This window comes from Semicossyphus pulcher, unplaced genomic scaffold, assembly GCF_022749685.1.
Source record: "Semicossyphus pulcher isolate SPU_LCO1_2020_fin unplaced genomic scaffold, fSemPul1.0.p SCAF_20, whole genome shotgun sequence".
NCBI classification, from domain to species: domain Eukaryota; kingdom Metazoa; phylum Chordata; class Actinopteri; order Labriformes; family Labridae; genus Semicossyphus; species Semicossyphus pulcher.
This window is the reverse complement of record NW_027211694.1, coordinates 14,899,517-14,926,926: the sequence shown is the minus strand read 5'-3', so window position 1 is coordinate 14,926,926 and position 27,410 is coordinate 14,899,517. Positions and strand designations below refer to the sequence as shown.

The 27,410-nt window shown below is 40.7% G+C and overlaps 1 protein-coding gene across 3 annotated transcripts in view; it reads right to left on the bottom strand.

The window, feature by feature from the left end:
• LOC138599311 (neuronal cell adhesion molecule-like) overlaps nt 1-27,410 on the bottom strand; it is a 59,819-nt gene that overhangs the window by 20,720 nt on the left and 11,689 nt on the right. For 2 of the 3 annotated variants that reach the window (XM_069670911.1, XM_069670913.1), the window contains exons 2-3: nt 15,686-15,736; nt 939-1,114 (exon numbers count right to left, since the gene is read on the bottom strand). In XM_069670911.1, the coding sequence (XP_069527012.1) occupies nt 939-1,032 (94 nt within the window). In that variant the 5' untranslated portion in view covers nt 1,033-1,114; nt 15,686-15,736. The remainder of the gene's footprint in view (nt 1-938; nt 1,115-15,685; nt 15,737-27,410) is intronic. The other variant, XM_069670912.1, reaches the window with a different exon arrangement.

Below are 27,410 nucleotides of genomic sequence, written 5' to 3'. Positions count from 1 at the left end.
AAGAAAGTAGTTCAGTATTGTATAAAGGATGTGTTTTATATATTGGAAGAGTTCTTAAGAAATTTTATTGCATTTCATTACTGAAACTGCAAACTTGATTCCATGCCGAGACATGCAAAGAGAACCAGAAAACTGCTGCTTAATATGGAGCTGCTTTTTGTTTTTGTTTTCATGAGTTTCCAGAGAACAAGAAGTGTCGATGCAAGCTGAAAAGTATGGAGTCATATAAAGGTGAAAAAGATTCTCATAAAATAATGTTCACAAATCATTTTACAGCTTGCAATCGTATTTTCGCGTCTTGTGTGAACAGTAATAGACCCCCGTACTCAGAGCCTCGACCCCCGGGGCAGAGTCAGAGAGTAATACTGATAGCTGCAAGGCTAACTTAGCTCTTAGCTGTTAAACTGCGCGACCTCACAGGCCTGGAGCACCTCCGTTGCGCGTTGACTCGATCTGTAGAACTTGCATGCTAGAATAAGTTGCAACCTGATTGGACAGTTTATCTTCCTCTGATTAAATGGTCAGAGGACAACATGGAGGCGAGCTGATTGGCTGGTTATCTGAGGCCTAAAGAGAAGGTCAAAATTCGTCCTTGTAACTTTAGGTTCACACATGCAGATAGGACATATGTGCACTAATTGTTTCTCCAGCTACAAAAACTTTAAATACATTTGCTCAAAATATTTCTACACCTGCGAAACCTATTTACAAATGTATACACATTTTTTTATGCATTCACAAATTAAGTCACTTTTTTTTTTACATGCACAGAAATCGTGAAATAGAACCACAGGCTGTGTGATTATTTGTGAACAATATTTTGCGAGCTCAAAATCTTTTTGATCTTTATTTGACTCCATAGAAAAGTTGCTGAAAAAGTGTCTGAATTTACTATTTCAGTAATCATTAAATGTGATATTGACGAGGACAATGCTTACGATCAAGTGGCACTTCCAGCGCTGAGGTCACGTGACTCAAGAGTAGTAATAGCGCAGCTCCGAAGCCCGGCACCCACTTCCTGTTCCTGTCCATGGTTGGGCGTGTCACAGGGAAAACTCTTATTGTCCAAATTCAGTCAAGATAGGTGAACGGAGTGAAGAAGTCTGGATCCACACTATAGAGAGGAACACAAACAGAAAAAAATATTATTACTACTATTTTATTCAGACTAAATTGGCACCAAAATGAAACATACGAAAGAAAATGCTGAAATGTAAGAGCTTACACAGAAGGGCTTAAAATGTGTGATGTTTTAGGATACTTTCAAGATACTTGCCCTAATGATAAGTGCTTAAGTCATCCTACTACTTATAATCAACCTACCACCTACTTACTGTTGTATTGACAACACTGATACTACCTACCCTACCACATGGCTCGTAGTGGGCGCCTCCCTTCACCTGTGTTTCATCAAGTTAGGCCCACGACACCTCGGGGAGGCTCAACAGTTAGCTCCGGCGTCGCAGAACCACCCCCCTCCATGCTAGCTCTCACCGCCCAGATAGCTGATCGTGCTATGAACCCTCTCCATCCCACTTCTACCACACAAACCCTAACCTTCCTTTGTCCTTAAAAATGAAGGATGTAGGTACACAGCCTATTAATTCGGAGCTACAAAGGAAAGTTTACTTTGTCACTGACATTTTCACAGCTCACCATCCAAACAGAGGCGTGTAAATCATGCACCGCAAGAGGCTTGTCAGTTTTATGGCCTGTCATCCTGCTAATTTAGAGACTTTTTAATAGGAGGAAAAGTCAAAACAAACTTGATTCCAGTCCTTGTAAGTAAAACAACGTTAGAGTCCTGCTCCTCTCTTGGGATCCATCAAAAGAGCTACATTTAAGCATTAGCGTAGCATGTCGTGCATTGTACACAAATTCAGGCAGCCTTTATGGAGTTATTTGGTTCGAGCTGTGTCCATGCTAGGGCCCTGGGTACCACGTGTCTGCCTGTAAACATATGGCATGTGAGTGCGCTCAGCTGGAATGATGGCAGTAGTTTGGCACATGCATGTGCAAACAGCACATTACGCGAGCATCCTCGTCAGTGTGTCATATGGATCGAGTTACACATGAGTGCAGACCCAGGAGCGCCGGCTTCTGTTGCTACGTCTGTGACAAAGAGACGCAGATTGATACGCACAGGCGCCACAAACACAGAACAATGTTGGCATTAATGGGATGTAAACTGCACCAGAGGGAGCAGGAAATAGTGTGTTTGTTTTTCCCTTTAATGTCCTTTGTCTTGCAGTATGCAAGCCTATGTTAGCTGAAGCTACTTCATTATTTTCTACATGTATGTGAAAGAAACAAAGACACATGGATACAAAGACGCACACGCACACACATGCACAACTACACTTTAAAGGCATCTGAAGGTGACTATCACTGTTAGATTCAGGCCTGTTACATCTCTACTCTGCTAAAGGAAGCATGTCTGACATAGAGGAGAGCATGAGGACACACACACACACACACACACACACACAGAAAGTACTGTGTCAGAGTCTATCCAGCTGAGCTAGGCAGAGTGTGAGCTAATACAACCCCAGGACACAGCTAATTACGCCGACACGTCCTATTGGATAAAACTCTCACTGGTTAATCGAGAGGGAAGAGAGAGAGAGCAACACAATGAAGAGCAGTAAACGCCGGCCATGCATGCTAAATCTCCTAATCTCATTGTGAAAAAAAGGCAATGTGATATCATGCAGATGTAACAACCCATCTACAGATTATTACTATAATGCTCCGTGCAGCTGCAGCAGAAATGGCCTCCCCGCCCCCCCAGCGACAGAGGCCATATTAAGCCGAGCTGGACCCCCAGGCCGTTTTCTCGCATGTGATAAAGACAGTGGAGCCTATTCACCTGGCAGGGCTGCTGATAAGTGGGGCTTTTGTCTAAAAGGTAATGCAGAACAAGAGCGAAGGGGAATGGAGGATGGAAGTTGATGAGCAGAATGGATGGAAAGGAGGATCACATTCATGACAGGATTGAGGATGCAGGGGAAAGAGAAATTGAACAGCCTGGGGGATATTGTGACAGCTGATGTGTGAAAAATGAAATGCAGCAAATATTACTTCACTGATCTTCCCCTTTCAAGTAGGGCCTGGTCAATTCATACCAATGTGTGAGGCCTGTATGAACATTATTAGAGAATAATTATTAATAATAATCAGAAACAGACACTCTCTTTTAGCATTGTGTAATAAACATGTCTGAGTAATGATATTCTAGTGTACAACCGAACCTTCAGAGACTTAAATTGAATTCAAGAAACTGTCAATGTCAGATCAAAATATTACAGAAAATACTATTACATCACATAAAATACAACTATGCAGAACTTCAATGGAGAAAAGACCGTCTGCCAACAAACATGCAGACACTGATATGTAAGTGGGGTGGGAATATGTGATACGATACGCGATACGATACACGATGCGATACACGATGCGATACACGATGCGATACACGATATGATAGGATACTCGATACGCGATATGATACACTCTATGCTATGCGATACGCGGTACGATAAGTGATACAATACGATATGATAGGATACTCGATACGCGATACGATACACTCTACGTGATGCGATGCGTTACGCGATGCGATACACGATGCGATACACGATGCGATACACGATGCGATACACGATATGATAGTATACGCGATACGATACGCGATATGATAAGTGATACAATACGATACGCGAAGCGATATGATATGTGGCCCACTATAATACCACAATACAGCGATTTTGCGATAATTGAGAAATTGCAAGACAATCATATATTAATGATCCATCATGATATCTGATTAACTAAAAAATACAAAATGTCCCTAATAAGGGGAAAGTGCAGGATTAATGTATTTATTCACTGCAATTTGATATGAACTGAGATGAAATAATGTACGTGTTTTCAGTCTGTAAATCAAACTTAAAAAACTATAGAAGAACTGTTAAAACAAATTACTTTGAAAGTGGCTGGCACATCTCTTAAATTCTTTCACCGCTGTCCGACATTTTTCAGCTGACCTGACTTCTTCGGCCAATTAATTTCCATTCATGTTACCCTCATTCATGTCATAAGCACCACCGTGAGGAGTAACATGGTAGTGACGTGAGTCAAAATGGCAGGGAAATCTGTTTAGCGCGCCATATATTTGTAAAAGAAAATAGCGATATTTAGCGCCAGCCTGTTGATAATTGTATTGCATGATGACAGGATGACAGGATGACAGGATGATGATATTGTCGTATCGATATTTTGTCCCATCCCTTTATGTAACAGTGTTGCTACTTTTATAATCAAATTCGACCGACCAGTCAAACTTCGGGGTAACACTTTAATATAAGATCAGTAGTGATAAATTGAAGTACAAATGTATTGTGTATAAGCATAACAGGTCGTGACTTTTACTTCAGTGGGGCATTCCATTGTACGAAGCCCTGTTGCTAGGCTGCTATTTGCTATGCTAATGAAATGGCACATTAGCATTTTGGGTTTAACACCATAGAAGCGACTATTATTTATACCACAAAAGTATGGCTGTGTGGTGGCTTTGTAAAGTGCAACTCAAAGTTACGTTAGCTTGTTGCTCAAGTCTGGCAGAAGAGGCAGCTGAGCGACAACTTGAGTTGTGTTTAAATTAATTCAAACAAATTTTCTGTTACCTAAAATTCATTCAGACTTATTTTTCAATAAGTGTCTCAAGATGTGATAATAGCCTTTAATAATATGTAATGGTATCAATCTTCTCCTCTAACTCCCTGCTTACAAGCAAATAAGCGTCTTTCCCTAAAATGTCAAACATAATAGCTTCTGGAAAAAACAGATCACCCGACATGGAAATGGAATAAAACTGTTAAACTGTCATCTGCTCTTCTGTTGTGTGTCTGTCTCTTTTTATGTCTCACCGGGGTCACATCTCCAGAGAGTCAGCGAGAGATTAACCGCCCGAGGGTAAAAAAAAAATCAGTATACAACACAGATGACTCCTTCCGCACGTGCACGACGGAAAACCAGACGCACACATAAATAAAATTAGCCTCAAATGTCAACAGCTCCAGTGCCAGCGAGTGTTAGCTGGCAAAAATTGCTTTAGATTCACGCTGGAAATTCCTCACAGCGTTTGATTTGCATGATTATGCACAACAAAAGTGCACTTTGACCTTTTTAAGTAAAGCAAACAAACACGCTTTGCTACCTGTCGTTAGCACGGTTAAATACGTGTTTGTGATGCCTTATGAGTGAATTTTTCATAGTAAAAAGGCTACACCATGAGGCTGTACTGTGCTGTGTGGTGGAAGACATTCCTCTAGAGGCAATTTTATTCAAAAGAAGGCTCTCATAGAAGCACAATTACACACACACAGACAACCTAACATTCATCCGAAAGCTAATCGCGTACTAAAAAAAAAATCCCCATTGCTCATTTTCTCACAGGGCAGAGACAAAAAAAACCGATGATGATGACGAAGAGGATTCAAAGGATGTAGGATGAGCGTCACGACTTCGGCTGGTGGGCAGGTCATCTCTCTCTTCGTACTCATCCCTCTCTTCTCTGACTCAGGGGTCAGAAAGCCCGGAGGTCAAAGAGCCCAGTTCTGCCTTCCTCGTCTCTTTCTTTCTTTCTTTAACTTCCTGTCTTGCTCCATCTATTACACTCTGTCATTTTGTGTTTTGTCATCGGCCCTAAATTAAGGCCCATGAGCACAGTGTAGTCTGGCTGTCAGAGTATAATTACTAGTTTGTCTCAGTTGTTTTGAGTAGGACATTAACCTGAATCTATTCCCTTTCTAGCCTGTTGTATAAAGACAGAGCTGAGCACTCCATAAATTCAAACCATGCAACACTTAGTGTATATCTCAGTGTATGAGTGACGGTGTCTGTGGTGTGTTTGTATAAAGAAAAGAGGGCTCAAAGCTTTATTGAATATGGTTATGCCTTTTTGTAAGTTTGTAACATGATTTGGCTCACTGTAAATCTCAGGGCGATAAACTGGTAACGGAAAGCTCCTTAATAAATGTTTAAATTTAATTTACATTTTCTTTATCTCGTGCTAACAGCTGCTGCTGCTCCCTCATTAAAACCTAAAGGATTAATTTAACATCTGCCGAAGCTATGCTATGCTTCCTTTTGCAAGCTTAAGACAGGGACAGATTAGCTCTTTTCCCCCTGTTTCTGGTCTTTATGCTAAACTATGATAACCTGCTGCTGGAAGTGGCTTAATATTCATTGTATACATATAGGAGAGGAACCAATGTTCTCATGTGACAGCCAGAAAATGTTAATTATTACTTTAAAAGTCAAGGGTCAAGGATTGATTGATTATTAATTGATTGTAGTTATGCTAGCTTTTCCCTCCGTTCAAATCTTTGTGTTAAGCTAACCAGCTGCTAGAAGTAGCTTCACATTATTGTGCAGATATGAGAGAGGAATCATCATTCTTATGTAATAGCCAAACAATTTTTATTCCTTTAAAACAACCTCTTTCAAAAGAGTTATGAAAGATTGATACATTTTTGGTTATGCTAGCTTTGGACAGAGATAAGCTAGCCTTTTAGCTCTACTACAGTCTTAACCTATGCTAACCGGCTGCTGGAAGTAGCTTCATAATTATAGTAGGCTACAGATATGAAAATCTTCTCACTTCAAAAATGTTTATTATTTCTTTAAAACAACTTATTTTAAAAAAAAACCTACTCTAGTCAAGACTTATGTGAGAAGATTGATACACTTTGGTTATGCTAGCTTTGGACAGAGATAGGCTAGCTCTTTTCCTCTGGTTCCTACTCTTTATGCTCAGCTAACCTAGTGCTGGACTTCACATTATTGTACTGATATGAGAAACGTTCTTATGTAACAGCCAGAAACGTTAATTTAAACAACCTGTTGTCAAGAGTTATGTGAGAAAATTGATACATTTTCTTTTTGCTAGCTTTGGACAGAGATAGGCTAGCTCTTGTCCTCTGTTTCAAGTCTTTATGCTCAGCTAACCTCCTGGTGGAAGGAGATTAGTATTCATTGCACAGATATGATAGAGGGATCAACGTCTCATGTTGCAGCCAGAAAATGTTAATTATTCCTTTAAAACAACTTATTTAGGAGCCATTTTCTAAACTGCATCTCAACTTTTGAACTGTCTTGGCCTCGAGAACAGAGTTTGGCCAGCAGACTTTCCTGAGTATTTGCAGTCACTAGAAATCTTCAGTGTAGTGTGAAGGTTATTGTCAGTGATTAGACTTAAAATATGTTGCGGATTCAATAGCCAACAAACTGCAACAACAAACCACGATGTGAAGCCTGCTGACACAATCCCAACAGTCCTTCTGGCTCTCAGTTTGCAAACCCTGCAGCAACGTGCTAAGTTGGTCACTCCACAGCCTTCAGTCACACTGAGAGACACTGAGGCATGACAGCCTGACTGGACAGATGAGGGAGGGAGGCAGGAAGAGAATTACATGGAGGGATGGAAACACAGTCATCTGCAGTCACATCAAATCACAGTGACAGAGATATTTCTAAGAAAAGCGGGCCGCTTTCAGCCAGATTGGACTGGAGTTGATGCGCTCTCATCTGTAGCTCAGTACACAGATTCATCAAGATAGTACATAAACACACTTTCATTCATATTAACATCAGTTATGTGTTTGTAGAGGCTGAGATTTCCCTCCTAGACATTCAGCAAATGCTTCATAACACAGTAACCAGGCTACACTGAACTAGTGGCTTACTTCTGACTTAATCTGGATGTCTCCAGTAAACAGGTCACTGGAATAGGAGCTCTGAGTTCCCACTGACACAAAGAAAGCCCAAATGTGAAGCCACTGTTGCTGCCACCTTACTGCTGACATTTGAGAGCTGAACTTCTTAAAAGTCATACCTACAACTCTGGCCTTTTGTTTGAACTACTGGTATTGTTTCAGAGTACACCTTGTCAAACTCCCCGAACGTGTAAAGATGCTATGGAAGAACAAAAAAGAGGGAGACAACCTCCTAGAAACAAACACTTTTTGAAGTACTTTGAAAACTGACCCAGACACCTTTCTTTCGTGAATATTCTTGGCCACTTTGGGGGCACCAGAAACAAGGTGTAAACAACACTAGCATACTATCACCTTTAAGGTTAATATGGTGAATATGCGAAACATCCAAGGCAACATTTAAATAAATTTCGAGCTGTGATTCTTGGGACCTGATGAATATCCGACATTAAACCTCTAAAGTCACTCTTTTAGCTTTGTTTTTGGTCTTCACCAGCTCCCGATGTAAGAATCTGACTCTTTAGCGGCTAAATACTCCAATATGTTCACGAGGTAGTCGATAACTTTAACTGTCAATTGTTACTGGGTATTTTGTTAAATAGCTTCCTGCGGTGGCCTAAAATGACCCTGACGGGTCTGTGAAAGTGAATCACAAAAGGAAGGCCTATAAACACCAAAATCACAAAGCCTGAGCTTAGAGGAAGAGGAGGGTCATTTTAACTTCCTTGAGGTAAGCCATCTCCATTGTTAATACGTTGCTCTTTCTCATACGACAAGACACAGGCACAAAAAATGCCACTTCAAGTATCTGTGGAGTTGGAATGCAACATGTAAATCAAAGCCAGTGGGTACCAGACAGATTTACACAACACCAGGAGAGACACAAAGACATGTTAACACATCAGTCCTCTGAGTAAACACATGAAGAAGAGGCCGACCCTGGGTCGAAAACTCCAACCTGCTCTCAGTCCTTGTCTCCGCATCTGTCACTTTGATAACTTTATTGGCCGACTGCTGCGTCTCTCGTTCCCCTCATCTCTCCCTCTCGCTCACTCCTTGACAAAGCAACATCAAGCGACCGGTCTGCTACTAACAAAGCCCATTGTAAGGTGAGAAAATAGCCCTACTTCTTTGGGGCAAAGCCTCAACTGGACTTTTTGATCCAAAAGGAAAACAAGGGGTAGCATAGCTCACTAATCCGGATTGATAGACGGGCCAGTATTCATTCACGTTTCATATCTTTTTACCGAGTTAAGTATTATTTACTAAAGCACATTGGTGCTGTGGACAAAGGATGGATAGTGTTACACTTTCCTCACCTTGGAACATAAAGAGAGGCATTGTATGAGGGATGGGAATACAGTCTACACTCGAGCTATGAAGCTATGCAAGGTGTGTCAAATACTTGACACCAGGAAATGCAAAGCTGGTGTGTGGTTTATTGTGAAAATGACAATGACATGTCGTATTTCCCTGGAAGCATTGACCAAATATGTCCAGGGATCACTTTGTGTATGGTTAATGTGCACAATTTCGCAACAAAAACACTTGGCCTATATGCAGTTTAACTGTTGCTCAATGAGCACTTAAGCCTGGTTTCCTTGTCAAAATTTGGAGTTATGATCTACAACTGTGTAATTATAGAGCGCCTCGTGATTTAACTGCTGACATCATCGGAAGCTGTCGCTACATTGGAGGTTATTGTAAGAGCTTTCACTACACTAACACCACTTCTTTGTAGTAAAAGGACACAACTGGCAGCCTTTTTGTCTCCAATAGCCCCCAAACCGGATCACACACAGCCAGCCACCTAATCAGGACAAACTATCTCAGCCTATTTCTTGCACGTGCACACATACACAAACACACCCACACACAGGGGCTTCCCTTTTTTGGGGTCAGTTTTTCTAGCACCATCCGCAGAATCCCCCACCGCCAGCTATTCTCTGGGGCTTTGTGAAGTGCTGATGGTCAGCATGCGCCAGGCAATATCCCCCTGCCCCCCCCAAAATCCACACATCCACATCCACCCCATGGGGCTTTTGTCCTTCATGTTGTTTACCACTGGGATATCGCTGAAATGGCAGTGGCGTTGTAGCGCACAAGGTGACAACTTTGGCAATAAAAGAAGTAGCCACAGTTAAAGTGGGTAGTTTTCTAAAAGTAACTGTACACAAACTCTATACAAAGTTGCTTTGAAAATATTTCCCTAAAAATTGTTGTGTAAAAAAAAACAAGATTCCTTAAGGAAAAGGACAGTGTCATCTGCATGAGGTGAAATTACAACGGAGTATTAGGGCCACATTAAAGAAAAAAAAATCGGAGAACAAAGTTGTAATTTTACGAGTATAAAGTCGTAAGAGAAAAAATGTGTAATATAACGAAAATAAAGTTGTTATATTAATATTACGAGAAAGAAGTTGTTTCATTACAAGAATAAAGTCGTAATTTTATGAGAACAAATTCGTAAGAGAAGAAAGTCGTTATATTACAAGAATCAAGTTGTGATTTTACGAAAATAACGTAAGAGATTAATGTTGTTATATTACAAGAAAGAAGTTGTTACATTACAAGAATAAAGTCGTAATTTACGAGAAGAAAGTCGTAAGAGAAGAAACTCGTTATATTACAAGAATAAAGTCGTAATTTTACGAGAAGAAAGTCTTGAGAGAAGTCGTAATATTAAAGAATAAAGTCATAATATTACAAGAATAAAGCTGTAAGATAAGAGTTATAGTTGTTATATTACGAGAATAAAGTTGTATTATGAGAAAAATAGAGTCGTAATTTTACAAGAATAAAGTTGGAATTTTAGGCTATTGTTAGCCTAGAATATATTATAAAGGGGAATATCAGAAGAGCAGCCAGCCACCTGCGCTAAAATGAGGAACATGTGAAGTATAACTTCACAGTGAGCATCTTTGTGTTATGCTTGCCATGCTTGTAAATAATTTCACAGGAGACTTAATACAACTTTAGCCAAAGCTAAATTGAACACACCCGGTAGCATGCAAGCATAGCATACATGTACCTCGAGAGAACATGCAAGTCCTCCTAGTCTCCTTGGTTTCGCTGCAGACTGCGCAAGCACATCACACAGCTTTATATTTAGTAGGTTTCATAAATACGTAATACTAAATCTTTTGGCACATCGGCACCACATTGTCATAATATTACGCATTGATTTCAATCATGCTCTAGCTTAAATTGATTCCATTTGGCAAACTATGAATTATTCTTTGTCTCTGGAGTTCTTCTATTCTGACATCATTTAACTGACATTTAAAACTGGAAAGAACAAGTGCACAGATAGAACAGAGGGAGTAGTGAAAGTGAAGGTCTGCTGATCCCTCCTCCACTGCTGCAGTGAATTCCCATGTATCTCAAAGTAAAAGTCCATTACCTATTTTTAAGCTAAAAGACAGAAAAGAATATGTATTTAAAACAAAGGCCTAGAACATTCAATATAAATTCGAATTCCAGTAAATTACAGATTTTTATTGGAATACAATTGGAATTTAAAAACAAACCACTGGACTCAGGCACGCGTTACCCACCAAAAGCCATTAGTCATAACTGCCATTAAAATTCACTTCATGTGACATCCAATTATAGTGCTGTGATATTTGGGAACAGGCGTAGGGACCGGTTTGTTGGCTGCCTGGGGCTTGGTTGGGTGTTGGATGTGTGCCCATGTGCACATGTATGTTAGCACATGTCTCGGCTGTCTAGGGTCATCTCATCAAAGGCCATGGACTCAGCTAGAGCAGAGGGCCAACGCGAGCTATATTATGTGTGCGGTTTTGTGTATGATGCGTGGTTATGTGTGCTTTCTGTGTATGTGTTGTGTTTACAAGGAGTTATAGAGAGGTATTCACAATGCCCATAAAAATGTCTTGAGTTATGTGACAGTTAAATCTGGTGTCAGATTACTTTGTAGCCTATAGTCATACATTCTTTCTTATGGGTGTAAAAATGGACAATGCCTTCGGAAGCAATTTGGGGTTCACTGTCTACATGACACCTCGACATGTAGACTGAGGGAGTTCGGGATCGAACCACCAACCTTCTGATTGAAAGACGACCGACTCTACCATGAGGCCACAGCTGCCCCGAGAGTGAATAACTCTTACTTCAGCAAAAATGAGTATAGTTTTCTACTGTGTCGCAATGTATAAAATAGAAAAAAGTAAATGTACACAAACGCTAATATAATTGCTTTGAAAATATTTCCCTTAAAATTGTTGTGCCCGAAAAACAAGATTCGTTGAGGAAAAGGACAGTATCATCTGCAAAAGGGATATTACAACGGAGTATTAGCACCACATTAAAGGAGAAAAAAAATTACAAGAGATTACAAGAATAAAGTTGGAGTTTTTGAGAATAAAGTCATAAGAGAAGAAAGTCCTTTATATTACCAGAATAAAGTTGTTATATAACAAGAAATAAGTTGTAATACTACAAGAATAAAGTCGTAATTTCACGAGAATAAAAACTTAAGAGAAGAAAGTCCTTATGTTACCAGACTAAAGTCGTTATACTATGAGAGTAAAGTCATAACTTACGAGAATAAAGTCGTAAAAGAAGAATATCGTAATGTTACAAGAATAAACTCATAATTTTACAAGAATAAAGTCGTAAAGGAAGAAAGTAGTAATATTACAAGAAAAGTCGTAATTTTACAAGAATAAATTTGTGGGAGAAGAAAGTCGTTATATTACAAGAATAAAGTCATAATTTTACAAGAGTAAAGTCGTAATTTTACAAGAATAAAGTTGTAATTTTATGAAAATAAAGTCTTAAGAGAAGAAAGTAGTAATATTGCAAGAATAGAGTCTTAATTTTACAAGAATAGAGTCGTAAGAGAAGAAAGTTGTTATGTTACAAAAATAAAGTCGTACTTTCCATCACTGCCAGAGTCCAGTGTGTCTATCTATTATCTATCTGCAAAATAACCCTTTCATACCCTTGTAAACTGGCCAGAAACCAATCGCTGACATGCTTAACCATGTTAAACCAGCAGCACTGTCCTTAAATTTTAAACATCATAAGCGTAACTGAGTGTGAAAAAGTGTGTTTAAAAAGATGCACATAAAAAGACCTGAAGTCAATAGTCAGCCTCTAATACGGTGCAACAAAGTGACACCAACCACATAAAGCCAGCTGGGCTTGTAAACGAGGCCTCATTGGTATTCCTGGGTGCTATTGCTAGGTAAAAGGTATTGATGAGCACATAGATGCACGTGGCCTTGCTACGTGACTCTATGACATGATTGATTGTGTGTGTCTCTGTGGAATTGTATGATAGTGTTTGTGTGTCCTTCAGGGGAAGACTGTTATGTCCTAATAGCGAAGGTTCCTCCAAATCGTTTTAACTTTACGAGGCCTGATCAATCTCTGAGACCTTTATTGTGAAACACCCTTGAAGAGTGTTTCACAGGAAGCTCAGCATACTGATGATATCCTGAGAGCAAAAGTATCAAAATCGAAGGTTCAGTCTGGCTGAAATGTCGACAGAATAAAAGGCGTGATGGTTGGAAGAGTGCAGGAGGTGAGAGTGGGGGAGGGGACTGATTGACGGTGTTATGGCAGCGCAACAAGCTGGCATGCCCCTTTTTTTTCTCCTCCACCCATCTGTTCATCAGGATTACTCATTTCGAGAGCGATGGAGGAGGAGAGAGGGAGCTATAGGATGGCAAAAGATCCATCATGACAAGCTACAATACCTGAATTCAAACCCCTTTTAATGACATCTTTCCAGTCAAACAAACTGCTCTGTTAATGACTCACTGTAAAATTATGGATCAGACTGATATGGCAGAGTGCTCTCATGGGGCTATTCAGGTAGCAGTGATAGTAATGGGAGATTGGAAACATTGTCGAGGTGTGTTATGTAATACTGTGCTGCGGCGCCTTGCCTGCTCTCATATTAAGATGTAGCTCCCAACTGACAAATATGTTGTATGGGTTTTCCACAAGGCGGATACAATGTGCTGTGTACTACTGGCCTGTTATCTGTGTTCAGTATCAAACAAGTCATGCTTACACCAAAGTGTGTTTCTGTGAGGAACGTGCATTTCCTTCTGCAAAGTGTCTTAAAATAAGCTTTTTTTGACATGAATGTTTAATAGCTTCAGACTTCTACTCAAAGAAGCTTTTGTTGGCGACTTGCAGTATGTCCTGGCGTGTGACCTCCACTGGATTATAAATGGAATAATCTGTATATAGATTCTGCAGAAAAATCTGCAGGCATGGGATTGGATTTTAGTATGGGAAGTGTTCTTGTTCCCATCTGTAGTCCGAGTAGTATTTACCAATCACGCATCAGCAGGCTTTGGTTGCAGGCAGGAAAACCAGTCCGTGTGGACAGCAAAAGGGGCTGAACACATTCCGGCCTAATACCTTCCTGAGAAAGACAGTGTGAGAGAGAGATCGCACCAGAAGAAAAATCGCCTATAACCTCATATTATTTCTCTTATAAACAAAAATGGGCCCATGTGAGGCTTATGACTACTTTCTTCTCTTAAAGAAAACAAGCAGGGAGCCCGATAAGGAGCCTTGCGAGTGACTTGATCTACCAAACAACTGCCCTGGAAAAACACCAAAATAAAAGCCTTTTGCACCAACGAGAAGAGTCAGATATGCCAGATCGGGCTTTTAATTTGAAAAGCAAACTGAGTTAACAGTTTATTTTTAATGCCTGTGACTTATTTTACTGAAATAGACATTAATATTGTTGATATGATGCCAGTATGACACTCCATATATCATTTACACTGTTTTGGCCAAAACAATGCGCCATCCACGGTAAAAAACTTTTGGCAATGCAGCAGCGCTTCTAAACTTGCAATGCAGCGCACAGAAAAGGAAGAGGTAGGCTGGAAGTCATTTATCTCTAACCGCTGGCTACACTGGAGTGCCTGAAAAGTTGGCCGTCACTCCCGGAGGCTATATCCTCCTCAGACTATAGCCGATGGGTTCCGGGATTGTTAGTGAAATAATGAGATGGCATTGGTGGGTCTATGTGTCAAGTCATTTGCATGCAGGAGAAGCAAAAATGAGTGCAAATCGTAAAAAAAATAAGGTCAACAATTTCCTGTATATCAACTGTCTGTGTACTGTCTGTCACTCTCTGTCTCTTCCTCTAACATTCATAAGTATGAAAGCAATTGGTAACTCGGGACTCCTTTTTTATTTAGAAACAGGTATGGAATAAAGCTGCAAAGTTTTCTGCATGGTTCATCTCACTGTGATAAATGGTCTCCGTGCACTGTTCTCTATTTCTTTTGTGTTTCTTCAGGGGCAGCCGGTGATGCCAGGACATGTGGTTCCTATCTTTGTCCTTGTCCAGACCTAAAAACAAACTTAAAATGCCAGTGACAATATGGTTGCAACAGGCATCAAGCTACTGCACCTTGCTGAGAGTCCCTAGTGAGTGTGCAGAGGGCACAGCTAAAACTGCAAAGGGTATAAATCACTGCCAGCTGTTAGACACACCTCTACACTCAGGAATTTTCATCCATGCTTACATATCTGTAACATAGTTTGACAACTGATAAAAATGCATTTGCACGACATTTTCAAACCCCAAAGACGTTGCCAGTTTCAGTCACACTAAATGTTGCACATGGGAATCCACACATCGATGCATAAAGTGTAACAAATCCCTCACAGAGGTACTGAACAAAGCAAAACAGCCCTTAACCCCGAGCTATTAAATTCACAAGGCCAGACACGCCATCAGCAACACTGTGATCAAAAGCTGTGGCATTATGGGTAAGTGAATGCAAATTATAAGAGTCACTGTTGTCATTGAAAGCTGATTTATGACCAGGTGCACACAACAGCCATATAATGGATTGAATAGTGAAGAAATAAAGTATATTTACATGGAGTGTTTGACTTACAGGTGAGGCTTTAATCTCAGCCACTGTCTGTCTCCAGGAAGTGGTTCAAACCTGCAACAATAAGAAGGACATAACATGTTAATGGGGCTGTTTTATTAGCAAAAATGAGACTAAATTAAGTTGAAAGAAGATCTAAAAGACAAGGTCTATGGATTAATGAAATAGCTAAAAGCTAACACCTGAATTCATTCATCAATACAGGCTGCTTTCTCACATATATGAAGCACATCCTCCAAGCTCTCAGGGGAATACTCAGTAAATGACTGTCTCGCTGAACACAAGGCCTTCAATCAATAACCAAAATGTCTCCAGTCGGTTTTTATTACTTTTACCTCCAGCGGGGGACACGTGCAAATGAAAGGTTACTCGTGGGTGCCCCCCACCTTCGACAAACAAGCTCCCCTTCGTGACCGTGAATGCATTATCACAATCTCCAGAGAGACCCTCCATTCATCTCACATTAGCAAAACAAATGTGACGGACAAAGAACGTCGGCGCGCTTTAGATGTGGAGCTATTAAAACTGTAGTTAGCTCAGAGGAGAAAGATGATGGAGTATGTGAGTACACATTAATAAGCCGAGGTCGAGCTGTTTGAACGGATGATGTAAAAAGATGAGGAAGGGGTCTTTGAACTCCTCGCGATGACATTGGTGAGAAGCTGCTGTCACAGAGAAAGAGAGGGAGAGGTTGGAGGAACGCCAGCGACCCAACCCAACCCCTAGTCGTGACACGCTAACATGGAAACAGACAAGTTGAACTGAATTAATTAAATCCTGAATTTAACTGCATTTTCTTATGTCAGCTGAACCGGGCCGAACTGAGACCAGAGAGGGCAGACATTAGGAGACAGGGGAATAAAAAAAAGAGAGGCAGATGTTAATAAACGTTGACAGGAATGCTCCAAGACATCAGAAAACCCTGGCAGGAGAGGCAGAGCGAGGTTGATGGGCAAAATAGTGTTGAGAGAGAGAGAACACATGAAAAAATGACGTGCCAGTGGGAATCAGAAACATGCATTATTAACAGGCAAATCTAAAAGCGCTTCATCATCAGAGCGCAAGAGAGGAGAGGGGGGTGGAAAGAGATACAGAGACAGAGTAGATGGAGAGAGAAGAGGAGCTAGCAAAGCTGACCCCACGCTAGTCGCATGCTAGTGAGACAAAGAAAGACAGGCGTGGATACCATTTGACATGCAAAATAATCTTTTTATAGGAATAGTCTAAGGAAACATGCTTATTTGCTTTCTTAGCAAGATAATGAGATTGAGCCCACTCTGCAAGCTACAAGGAAACTAGCTTAGCTTCTAATTAAAACTGAAAGAAGTGGAACAGCTAGCCTAGTTTTTTAAGCTAACAAATTTACCTACCAGCACGTTGGTTCATTAAATAAATCGATATATTTTGGTTGTTTATCTGTACAACACCATAATTTGAAAATGTAAATTAGTTTAGTTAAGCGTTGTGCTAAATTATTTCGAGACCAGGCTGAGTATCTGCAGAGTCTCTGTTGGTGGTGACAGGACTCCAAGAATTCAAATTTAAAACCACAAACTGTCATATTTATGCTTGGATATTTGTTAAGTGTTAATAAGTAAGCTTTGAAGGTGCAAGTAAGTGGATTTATTTGCATTTACAGAGCCAGGCTAGCTTTTTCCCAGTTTTCAGCCTAAGCTAGGCTAACTAGCTGGTGGTGGTAGCTTCATATTCAACAAACGGACATGAGAGTGGCATCAATCTTACTTTCCAACTGTTGTTCTTCTATTCTATATTCAAGAAGCGATATTCCATCTACTGTAAACCATTTTGTTAACGTCAAAATAAATTGACTACTATGGACACTCATGACAAAATACAAAACATGTAACATAATGTGAAAAACATTTACCAGCTAGCCAAGTGTAATACTGCTGTACTAGCTTGAGGTCTCTATTTTGAACCAACTTTATCGGCATTAGTTGCCAACCAGAACAGGAGGGAAGCGACCTAAAAAGCATTCTATTTTAAACTATTCCACAACAGTGTGGAGTAAATGTTTCAGATCCGTTTGAAGAGCCTTTGGAAGAAATTCATGAACCAAAAATAGATCGTTCATACCCTGAGCAAGGAACTAAAATATCTCTGACAACAGTGTGAATATGAAATGTAAGCTCTGTGAATACTTAAATATTTCCTGGAGGTAGGCCAACATTTCCTTCAATGTCCAGGTCTGTTCACTGTGTATGGATACGAAGGCCTAAAGTCCAAAGCCTGGTGCAACATCACTCTGATTTATTATCTGCTGTTTCAATTAGCTGACTGAGTTTATGGATCCACTGGGAACCAATACACTGCATGTCTCTGAATGTTTCAGTGTGTGTGTGGTATCGGGGGGATTTTCAGACTGTGATAGAATAACTGACCTCAGGCATGAATAGAAATGTGGATGCACGTGTGTGTGTTGTGGGGTGTGTGTGTGCTGTAATTCCCTAGACTGAGGGGCCTAAGCAATCAGCCACAGTAGCAGCTGCCCTCCCCTAAAAAAAACACAACATGCACCCTGACTGCCTGGCCTCCACGCCCACTTCTATTATCATCTGATTTCTACACAATATTAACTCACAAACTGGTAAATTAAAATGACCCCATGTCACGTCCCCATCACAGGGTTAATAATGCACATTATCAGAAAGCCAAGAAAATGTTTCTTTAACCAAATGTGTGCCAGAGTATAAGCAGCAGCTTAACTCAGGAAGTAGGTTGAAGGCATCTACAAGGTAAAGAAAACGGCATGCAAAATGCATGACGATTGTGAGACATGAGTATCCTCATGGACTTGGTAGTCAGCTAGAGAAGCAGCAGCACCTGGGCAGCGACGACTGTTTGTCTGGTGCCTGAAGGCTCCTTCGCAGTATCAGACATACCATCTGTGTGTGATTCTGGTGGAGGCCTTGGGGTTATTTATGACTCTGCCTTGTGTGTGTTCCCTGTCCATGAACATCTGCTTACATGTACGTACTGTCAGAGAAATTGACAAATCACCTAATTAAGATGGTCACCAGGTTGGGTTAAATGCACCGTGGCATTGTGTCATATATATCATTCTCCAAAATGCAATTTACAAAGCCTCCTGAAGAATTGTTTTTGCATTTACTACTGTGAATAAGCCAAAGTCCATCAACAAAGCTGTGTTTCCACTGCAAGAACTTTCCCCAGGAGTAGTGACTTTAGAACATACTGTGCGTTTAGGGAGCAGGGTCTAAATAAAGTCCCAGGGACTTGCCCTAAAAAAGTTGGCGCTAGGGGGGTAGTTCTTTCTAAAAATACAGGGACTTTGTTGTAGGACTTGCATTACTGAAAACTTTGGATTGGTCGAGTACTGGTAGCATTCATAACACTTAACAAGTAGCTCCTGTGACTAAAAGTTCTCAGTGCTCTCTGTGAAACCCAACAATGGGATGGAGGAACCTGTACATCCATTAAAAAGTAGCTCTTGTGACTAAAAGTTCTCAGTGCTCTCGCTGAAAACTCAACAATGGGATGGAGGAACCTGTACATCCCTTAAAAAGTAGCTCCTAGGACTAAAAGTTCAAAGTAGTCTCGGTGGAAACTCCAATATAATGGAAGAACCTGTACATGCCTTGAAAAGTAGCTCTGGGAACTAAAAGTTCTTTGAACTCTTGGTGGAAACTCAACAGTGGGATGGAGGAACCTGTACATCCCTTAAAAAGTAGCTCCTGGGACTTTACGTTTCAGGTGCTCTTGGTGGAAACTCCGATGGAATGAAGGAGCCTGTTCATCCCTTAAAAAGTAGCTCCTGAGACTAAAAATTCTAGGTACTTTTTTCAAGGAATCCTGTAGTCCCTTTAAAAGTAGCTCCTGGTACGATATGTCCTACTTTTAGTGGAAACGTAGCTTTAGTCAATAGTCAAGCACTGTTACTGGTCGTCCAGTGGAGCTAGTAGTCTTTACTCTTTTTATCAAACTGTGAAAACACTAAGGTTTTAATATAAATGACCATAAAATGTATAAAAATAGCACACTTTCTTGAGGTATAGATCAAAAAATCCCACGAGCCTGTATCAGGATGACCTTTACAGCTGCTCTTGAAGAGTTCACACCCATACAGCCCCTTTCAATGTGTGTTGGACACAGACACTGAGAGGGGGGGATTGGTTTCCATGGTTATTTGAAGGTTTGTTTTTTTTTTAATTTCAACAGTCTGTACATCCTTCAGAGGACAGACAACACACACACAGTCCAGTCACACACAGAAAGAGCAGTCAGAGGGAGCTGGGTTTAATCACAGAGATTTACTGCCTCCGGGAAGATTTTTTTCCTTCCCTCCAGAGGTTAAAGGGACAGTCTCCCATTGCAACTGCTCCAACTCGACTCCACACAGTGCACACAATGATGTCTTCAAGAATGTCACACATGCACACAGAGACGGTGAGAGAAAGATAAATCAAGATTAAGGAACAGTAGGAAGTAGCATTCCTCTGTAAAGCTTTCTGCAGCTGAAGGAAGGGGAGCATATTGTAAAAGTGTCCAGGTATGAGATCTCTCTGGGGATTGGATCCAATCATCAGACTCATTTTACTGCCCCAGCAGAGAGGGGGGGGGGGAGTGTATGAAAGCAAGAGTAGAGACGATAGAGGAGAGGAAACATGAGAACGACAGAGGTACACAGAAGAGTGGGAGCTTCAAGGCAACAGGAGAAGAAACAGACTGTAGAAAAAAAGGATGATTTGGAAGCTGATTTAAGAAGACCGGCAGTGTGGCCGCCATCAATGCAGATGAAATACCTCGCCATATGATGCTCGACTCCATTAAATCAGTCACAGTGAGAGAGAGGCCTGCCATGGAGTTTGATTTCTGTGTTAATGCAGGTTTCTGAAGGCTGTGCAGGGGGGATCTGAAGACCTTATTTAACACAAAGAGCACCCCTAAACATGTATATAAGAAAGACCTGTCTGACATTTAGTCTCTCTTTAGAGAGAAGCCACATGCTAAGAAAAAGTTTACTATGGTGCTCCAAAAGAGATAAAACCCAACATGCTAATATTACACACCTGAATAGAATAATGCTATCCTTAAACCTACTGTGAGGTCTCTCAATTTAATACCAAGGCCTCTACATGACCTCCAAAAGCAAACCAGAACATCAGCGAGAAGCTGTTTCAATTTAGTTATTTTTATCTGACACTATTGTTACCGTGAGCTGCACGGTGGTAAAGTGGTTAGCGCCGTTTTCTCACAGCCAGAAGGTTCCTGGTTCGAATCCCAATGATTTACAGCATGGACTCAGAAAGTGCATTTGTTAACATTTTCCTAAAACACAAATGTTCCCCATAGCTACTTTAATGTTATGAGTAACACGTGCTTTTTCCTCGATGATAAGTCAGAATGCTGCTGTACAAACTACATATTGTGATGTAGAAGTTGATGATACATAACAAGTGGTTAAGAAATACAACAAGAGTGATACTGATTAAATAATAATTATACAACAGTTAGTTCCAACCATGTAATCTGATCGGATGGAGGCCTCCCATGAGTGCTGCACAACATCACTGGGACTTTTCACTATGTGTGTCACTCCGCCTCAGCTAGGTGTTCTGAATACTGTTAAGTAACGTTACGACAGACCGTGTATGTCTACACTGAAGAAACAGCGCGTGCTTCACATAAACACCCACGGTGCTGTTCAACCCTTCCGGCTCCGCTGTTTACACTCACGCCGTTTCGCCTCTGTTATGCCTCTGTTACTACCTCCGATGCCAGCTCAGAGGCAGAACAACTTTGCCAAACCATTTCGCCTCTGTACATTTTATACAGAAGACCGAACGAGGCTTAATAATCCCGCCTTGAACTGGCAGTGTATAAGGGGCTACAGAGTGCAGGAGACTTTTTGGGTTGCTTGGCAACAAAAGTCCAATTTCAGTTAAGTTTTTGAACTAGTTGAGTTGGTAGAGCAAAAAATATTTTGGAGTTGATTAAAACAGTTTACTATTTGTCGCTTGTATAGCTGTTGTATAAAAACAATATCACACTTGAGGTTGTGATGTTATACTGCATATCAGCACTGCTGTGATTATCTGCGGCCGATTTACAGTTGTGATGATATTCAGTGCAACATCCCTCCCTCTCGTGCTTAAGTAGATGTTGATGAAACCTCAACAAGTGGTGCAGAAACACAAAGACCGATTATGGATTAAGACATTTCTGTCTGGTAAAATATTTATATTATATATAATATATTACTCTACTGTTTAAAATGTCATTTTATATAGACTTTTACTTTGTAAGATTCTCATTTGATCGCCCAGACTGCTTAAGTCAAATCTTAGCTTTATCTGAATCATAGAAGCTTGCATGAAAAGAGGACTGTAGATGTTGTCTGTCATAAGTCATATTAATATTAACACTTTAATTTATGCAGAAAACCCTCTATACGCAGAGGACTGCTCTTAAAGAAACCAGGATCTGAGAAGCTGTGAATCACGTTACCATGGAGAAAGACAAGCAGAATAACACCCAGAACGGAGCCTGGCCATCGTTGACATGACATGTCAGTAACACGTTGAGAAAAATGCCCCTGCAGCCAGCACCCAGAGGACCAACACAAAAGGGGAAGCAAATGAAAGACAAAGATGGAGACAGATGTAGAGTGGAAATGAGCGGAGGCCAATGAGAAATGTTAAAGTGGAAATGAGAGTGTGAGGAACAAAAGGGGGCTGTTGACAAGGGAGGGCAAACAGTGGAGGGTATGGACGTATAGGATGCCTGGGAGACATCTAATATTGACTGCATATATTCCACCTCACACAGAGAGAAGAAGAAGAGGAGCAGAGGATTGAGGCCTCCTAATATTAGTAACAGCAGTGGAGAGAGATTTCTCTGTGATCTCATTAATTTAGGGCTCCTCAAAGAAAAAAAAAACAGCTTAAAGCTGTGATGAGGTAGCGACAAGCTAACACAAAGGCTGCTAAGACACACACTTGCTACATTCTGTTTGGCAGCGCAGCTGTAACCAAGTGAGATTACTGTAAACGTGTTATCGCTTTTTTAATGGATCAACGAGCCACTGAAGGGAAAGTAGTGCCAGACTGAAGCTTTATCAGACTGACAAAAAGACTACACATGCTTCTCACTTATTTGCTAGTCTCGCACAACACGAACAAAGCCCCTTACAGCTGTGTAGTCGGTATATCCTGCAGCCATCGTGAGACTAGAAACACTTTGAATGAAAGATCAAAACCTGTGACGAGCAGATGGCAGAAGACAAAAACGAAGTTGCTATTTTTAGAGAAATCAAGGACATATGTGTGAGAACTGGTGTTTCATCTTGCTCAGCATTTACAAATAGCCTCCCTCAGGGGTTTGGGATGTATGTAAATGTGGAACTGGATCAGGCTATGTACTGGTGACAGAACATCAGACATGATATTTCATGTCAGTCCTAGCCCAGGATTCAGACAGAGCTCTGACAACCATTGATGCGATTGTGATTTGACTCACCAGGTCACTACTTTATGACTCCTCGCTGTGGGGCTTATGACATGAATGAGGGTATCGCAGAATCGCTGTATTGTAAAAATGTTTTTATAGGCCACGTATTGCGTATCGTATCGTGAGTTACCCTGCGATTCCCTCCCCTAATGTGGATGGATTATAGATCTGGGCCATTGGACACAGGCCGAGTGGCTAATGGATCAGGGGGCCTCTAAAAGAGAGCCTCTGTTTCTTATTGATTAGTAAGGGCTGTCAAACAATTATGACATATTCCTTTCAAAGTAAACTTTCTTTCTGTGGCATATTGCTTGTTTTGAGTTTTTATTGGTAACTTGCAAATGTTAGCATGCTAACACCTTACACTAAAGTGGTGAACATGGTTAATATACCATCTTAAAACAGGTGTTAGCATGGTCATTGTAAGCATTTTAGCATGCTAGTGTTAAACTTTAGTTCAAAATACCACTTTGTTTGAATACAGCCTCTCTGAAATACACTTCTTACACTTCTACTTGACGACTTTGATGCGTGAATGAAGTGATAGAGAAGTTGAAGCAGGTGCTGTGTCTGAGCTACACAGTTATAGAATTTCGTTTTGGGTCCTCCAGAAACACGGGTTTAGTTCCTGAGTTCTGCGACTACAAGGTTCTTGGTCCCTAGGTTCTTGGTGGAAATGCCATTTTAGTCTTGTTTTCGTCTTTAAATGGTTGCAGAGTACATTCTTAAACTGCTGAGAGCTTACATTGAAACTAGAAAAAAATGCAATTTAAATATAATAAAGTGAGATAAGTTATGTTGATAGCATTCTATTTCTTCCAAAACATATTCGTAAAAACCTGTTTTACCGTAACCATTAATGCTTTCATTTACCCAGCACAAGAATCCCAAAGTACAATTTCCAGTCTGCCATGTTTTCAGTCCTGACACCATAAGCTAACACTAGAGAACAGTGAAAAGCTAATTGGAGTGGGATGTGGTAATCTGTGTGTCTGTGGCTACAAAGCTAACACAGTGACTAATTGAACTCCACTCAGCAGCTCCACTAGATTCAATGTGAAAGCTCTAAAAACATACAATTCACTAGACTGGTTGGGCTTGACATTAGCAGTCCGCTTCTGTAAAACGACTTGGGGCTAAAAAGCGCTACCTAAACATTAGCATGACGCACTAGCGTGTTAGCTTTGTGTGCTCTGCTTCATTTGTTTATGGCACTTTAGGTCAAATATAAACTCAATAGCCCATTGCGTGTCATTCGCTTCTGTAGCTTTCAACTTTGCTAACGTGACTACATATTGCAGGCTAACAAAAGAAGCATTAAAAGCAACAGAAGTCACGTGCGAATGCTCCTTCTTGAATTATGTGACAGCCATGATTTATAACCACACCCGAGCAGTGGAATGAAACAGCTTGGTTTGGCTTATTTGGTTGCTGTCACGGTTCAGTAGGGCAGTGATGTTCTTGCTTCCTGGCTTTTGTTTGAAGGATCACTGTAGCATGAACTGGACACATGCATCTATATATTGCAGTGTGTACACATGGATTCTCATGTACCCGCAGACGAACAGCCTACTTTATTTGCTTCCCCACCTTTGTCCTGATTTTCATTAACCAAATTCACAATGGAACAACAACCTGCAGTCAAATCCAGGGAACAAAACAACCCACAGAATGGACCTTGCCAGTCTAAAAGGCTGAAAGAGTCAAAAGGCTAATGTAAATACAGTGCTATTAAAAACCTTTTGATAAAAGCATCTTTTTATTATGCTAATTTGATCCATTTGTGACATCGTAGATAATAAAGACTGAGTGTGTGTGTCCCAATAACCTCATTATTTGACACCAATCTCTGAACTGAGGAGGACTGACTCCATCTATCCTCCGACACTCTAACACGGCTTTTGGAGCAGAGATAAAAATCAATATTTCGAGTGCTTTTCCTTTCACACCTGCCAATCTCTGACCAGTCCTCAAATGACGAAAATCGACTCCTCGTCCTTTCTTCTTCTTCTTCTTTCTGGAGAGTAGACTCCAAAGCATTATGTTTACCTACTCCCTCCAAATTGTTAAATATATTTAATGTAATAAAATATAATTAGCCTTAACTACAGCGTCTAGTTCTGTAACTGAAAGTATTTTAGTATAAACGTGACTATGGATCAAATGACAACATGATCCGAAAGGGGTTAGTGGCAAGACAATTCTAACCTGACTCTGTAGTTCCCCCTTAGCTCTATATAGCATGTTAGCATCTTTCAGCTAACTGTTGTAGCTTAACTTCTCCAAACCTTACTGTTTAGATTAAATCAAACCGCTTTTATTTTTGTTATTTCGAGCAGAAACAGGAAGCTAAACCCCCCCATGCACTTCTTGGCGATAACCAAATGTCGAAGAGATGTAGCTAGCAACTAGCTGGTGAACCTAGCATAGCACTTAGTGTAAGATTTTCCTCAGAAGCTGGTGGAGGCTAAAAAAAGAGTTAGGACAGTACATTTTTGATAACATTCATCACTCATAAATAAACTAGACTCCAAATGAATGCTAACGTTGCTCTGTATCTACTGGCTGTGTTACGCAACTGTTAGCTAACAGGTTCACAATAGCAGCTTTATAAGGTGATAATGTGTCTTTGTTGTTTTTGTTTGCTTCCCCTTGCTCCTCTTGTGACTACAAAAAAAAACTACGATGGCTTCCAATTACACTATTAAGAAACCATGTTGCTTTAAGCTAGGCCCTGAAATAGACTGATCAAAGTAGCCGACCCTAGCAGTTCGCTATCACTCAATCTCAAACCACAAACACGCACAGGCTTTACGCCATTCACTGCCGCCCACAGGGCTCTGCAGCCTTGTTGGCCGGTGGCGCTGAGCTCGTGGCCGGCCAGACAGCAGAAAAGACCCAGCTGTAAAAGAGAGGCTGTAGCTTTTCTCTATACAAAGGCTCCACTCAGCAATTTGGTACTCTAAAAACAGATGCTGTCTGAGTTAATGAGTGCACCCCGCAGCAAGGCAGCACAGGGTTTACATTGGGACAGCCTTCTACTCCATCTGTGCCAATGTCTCTTTTATACTAACTAGTCTATTTAAGGTAATGCCTTGTTTGAGGAAAACCACACCTCTAGCGAACTCTTATTTCTTAGTGTATTAAAGTAAAGCCAATTCTTTATCGCCTAAATTGGTACAAGTTGTTTACGATCTTCTATCTCTGCCAAAAGATGATTCAAAGGAGGAGTCAGATTCAGCCAAAATAAAGGAGGTATTGAGTGGGATAGTAGCTCAGTGTCTCTTGAAAAAGGCTATAATAGGAACTGAATCCCCCTGTTCTTTGAGGAGGTTCTATTTGACAAAATGCCCATCTGACTGCAGGGATTTTGGCTAAACGCGATAAACTGATTTAACCCGCTCGACTCCATCCAGCTTGAGTTAATGAGCTTGTGAGGGATCACACACAGCTGGCTAAAAACAGAGGCTTCCCTCTGGTTTAAAAACAGGGATGCCCTCAGGGTCCCCCGGCTTAATCCAAGGATCAATAAAGCGAGTGTCAATACAAGCTCATGTGCTGGCACATGGATTTGTGATACCTGACACACAACATCAATCAGTGTGTTAACGTGAAGGCTGGGAAAGCCAAGGTTTGACCCAATTTCAAATCACAAAATGGTGAAAATAAAAGGAAATCGGAAACAAAAGAACCACAAACCAGATTTTAAGACGGCATCCCTCTCCCATTTCTCTGACAAAACGAGCACAGTGCATCCCCAATCATCCCAAATTCCAGCCTGCTACACGGAAGATCCTGAGTGCAAGTGACAAGACGTGGCATGGCACTCAATAATTCATCACGTTGTATAGTATTTTTTGGCCTGGCTTTGATACGCCAAAGCAGTTGCAAAGCTTCGAAGCAAGGAGATAAGAGACACATTTTTGCATATATATTTGAGAGGATATCAATTATTCAAAGAGGACTCCTCTCTCATAGCTGGAGGAACCCAACCCAAACAGTCAGACAGCCCAAATTTGTTGTTTTCTTAAGCCCTTTTTAGATGGTAATTCAACATGCAAGGCCATTGGGCTGTCAAGAAATAATGGTCCCAAAATGACATCTAACAGCTTAAAAAGATTATTTTCATTATCATATTATCTGACCATTAATTAATCCATTAATCCAACATTAAAGCCAAACCAGGCTTATTCATGGTGCTTGCTTCTCTGACAAACAGCCCAGCACCCAAAAGATC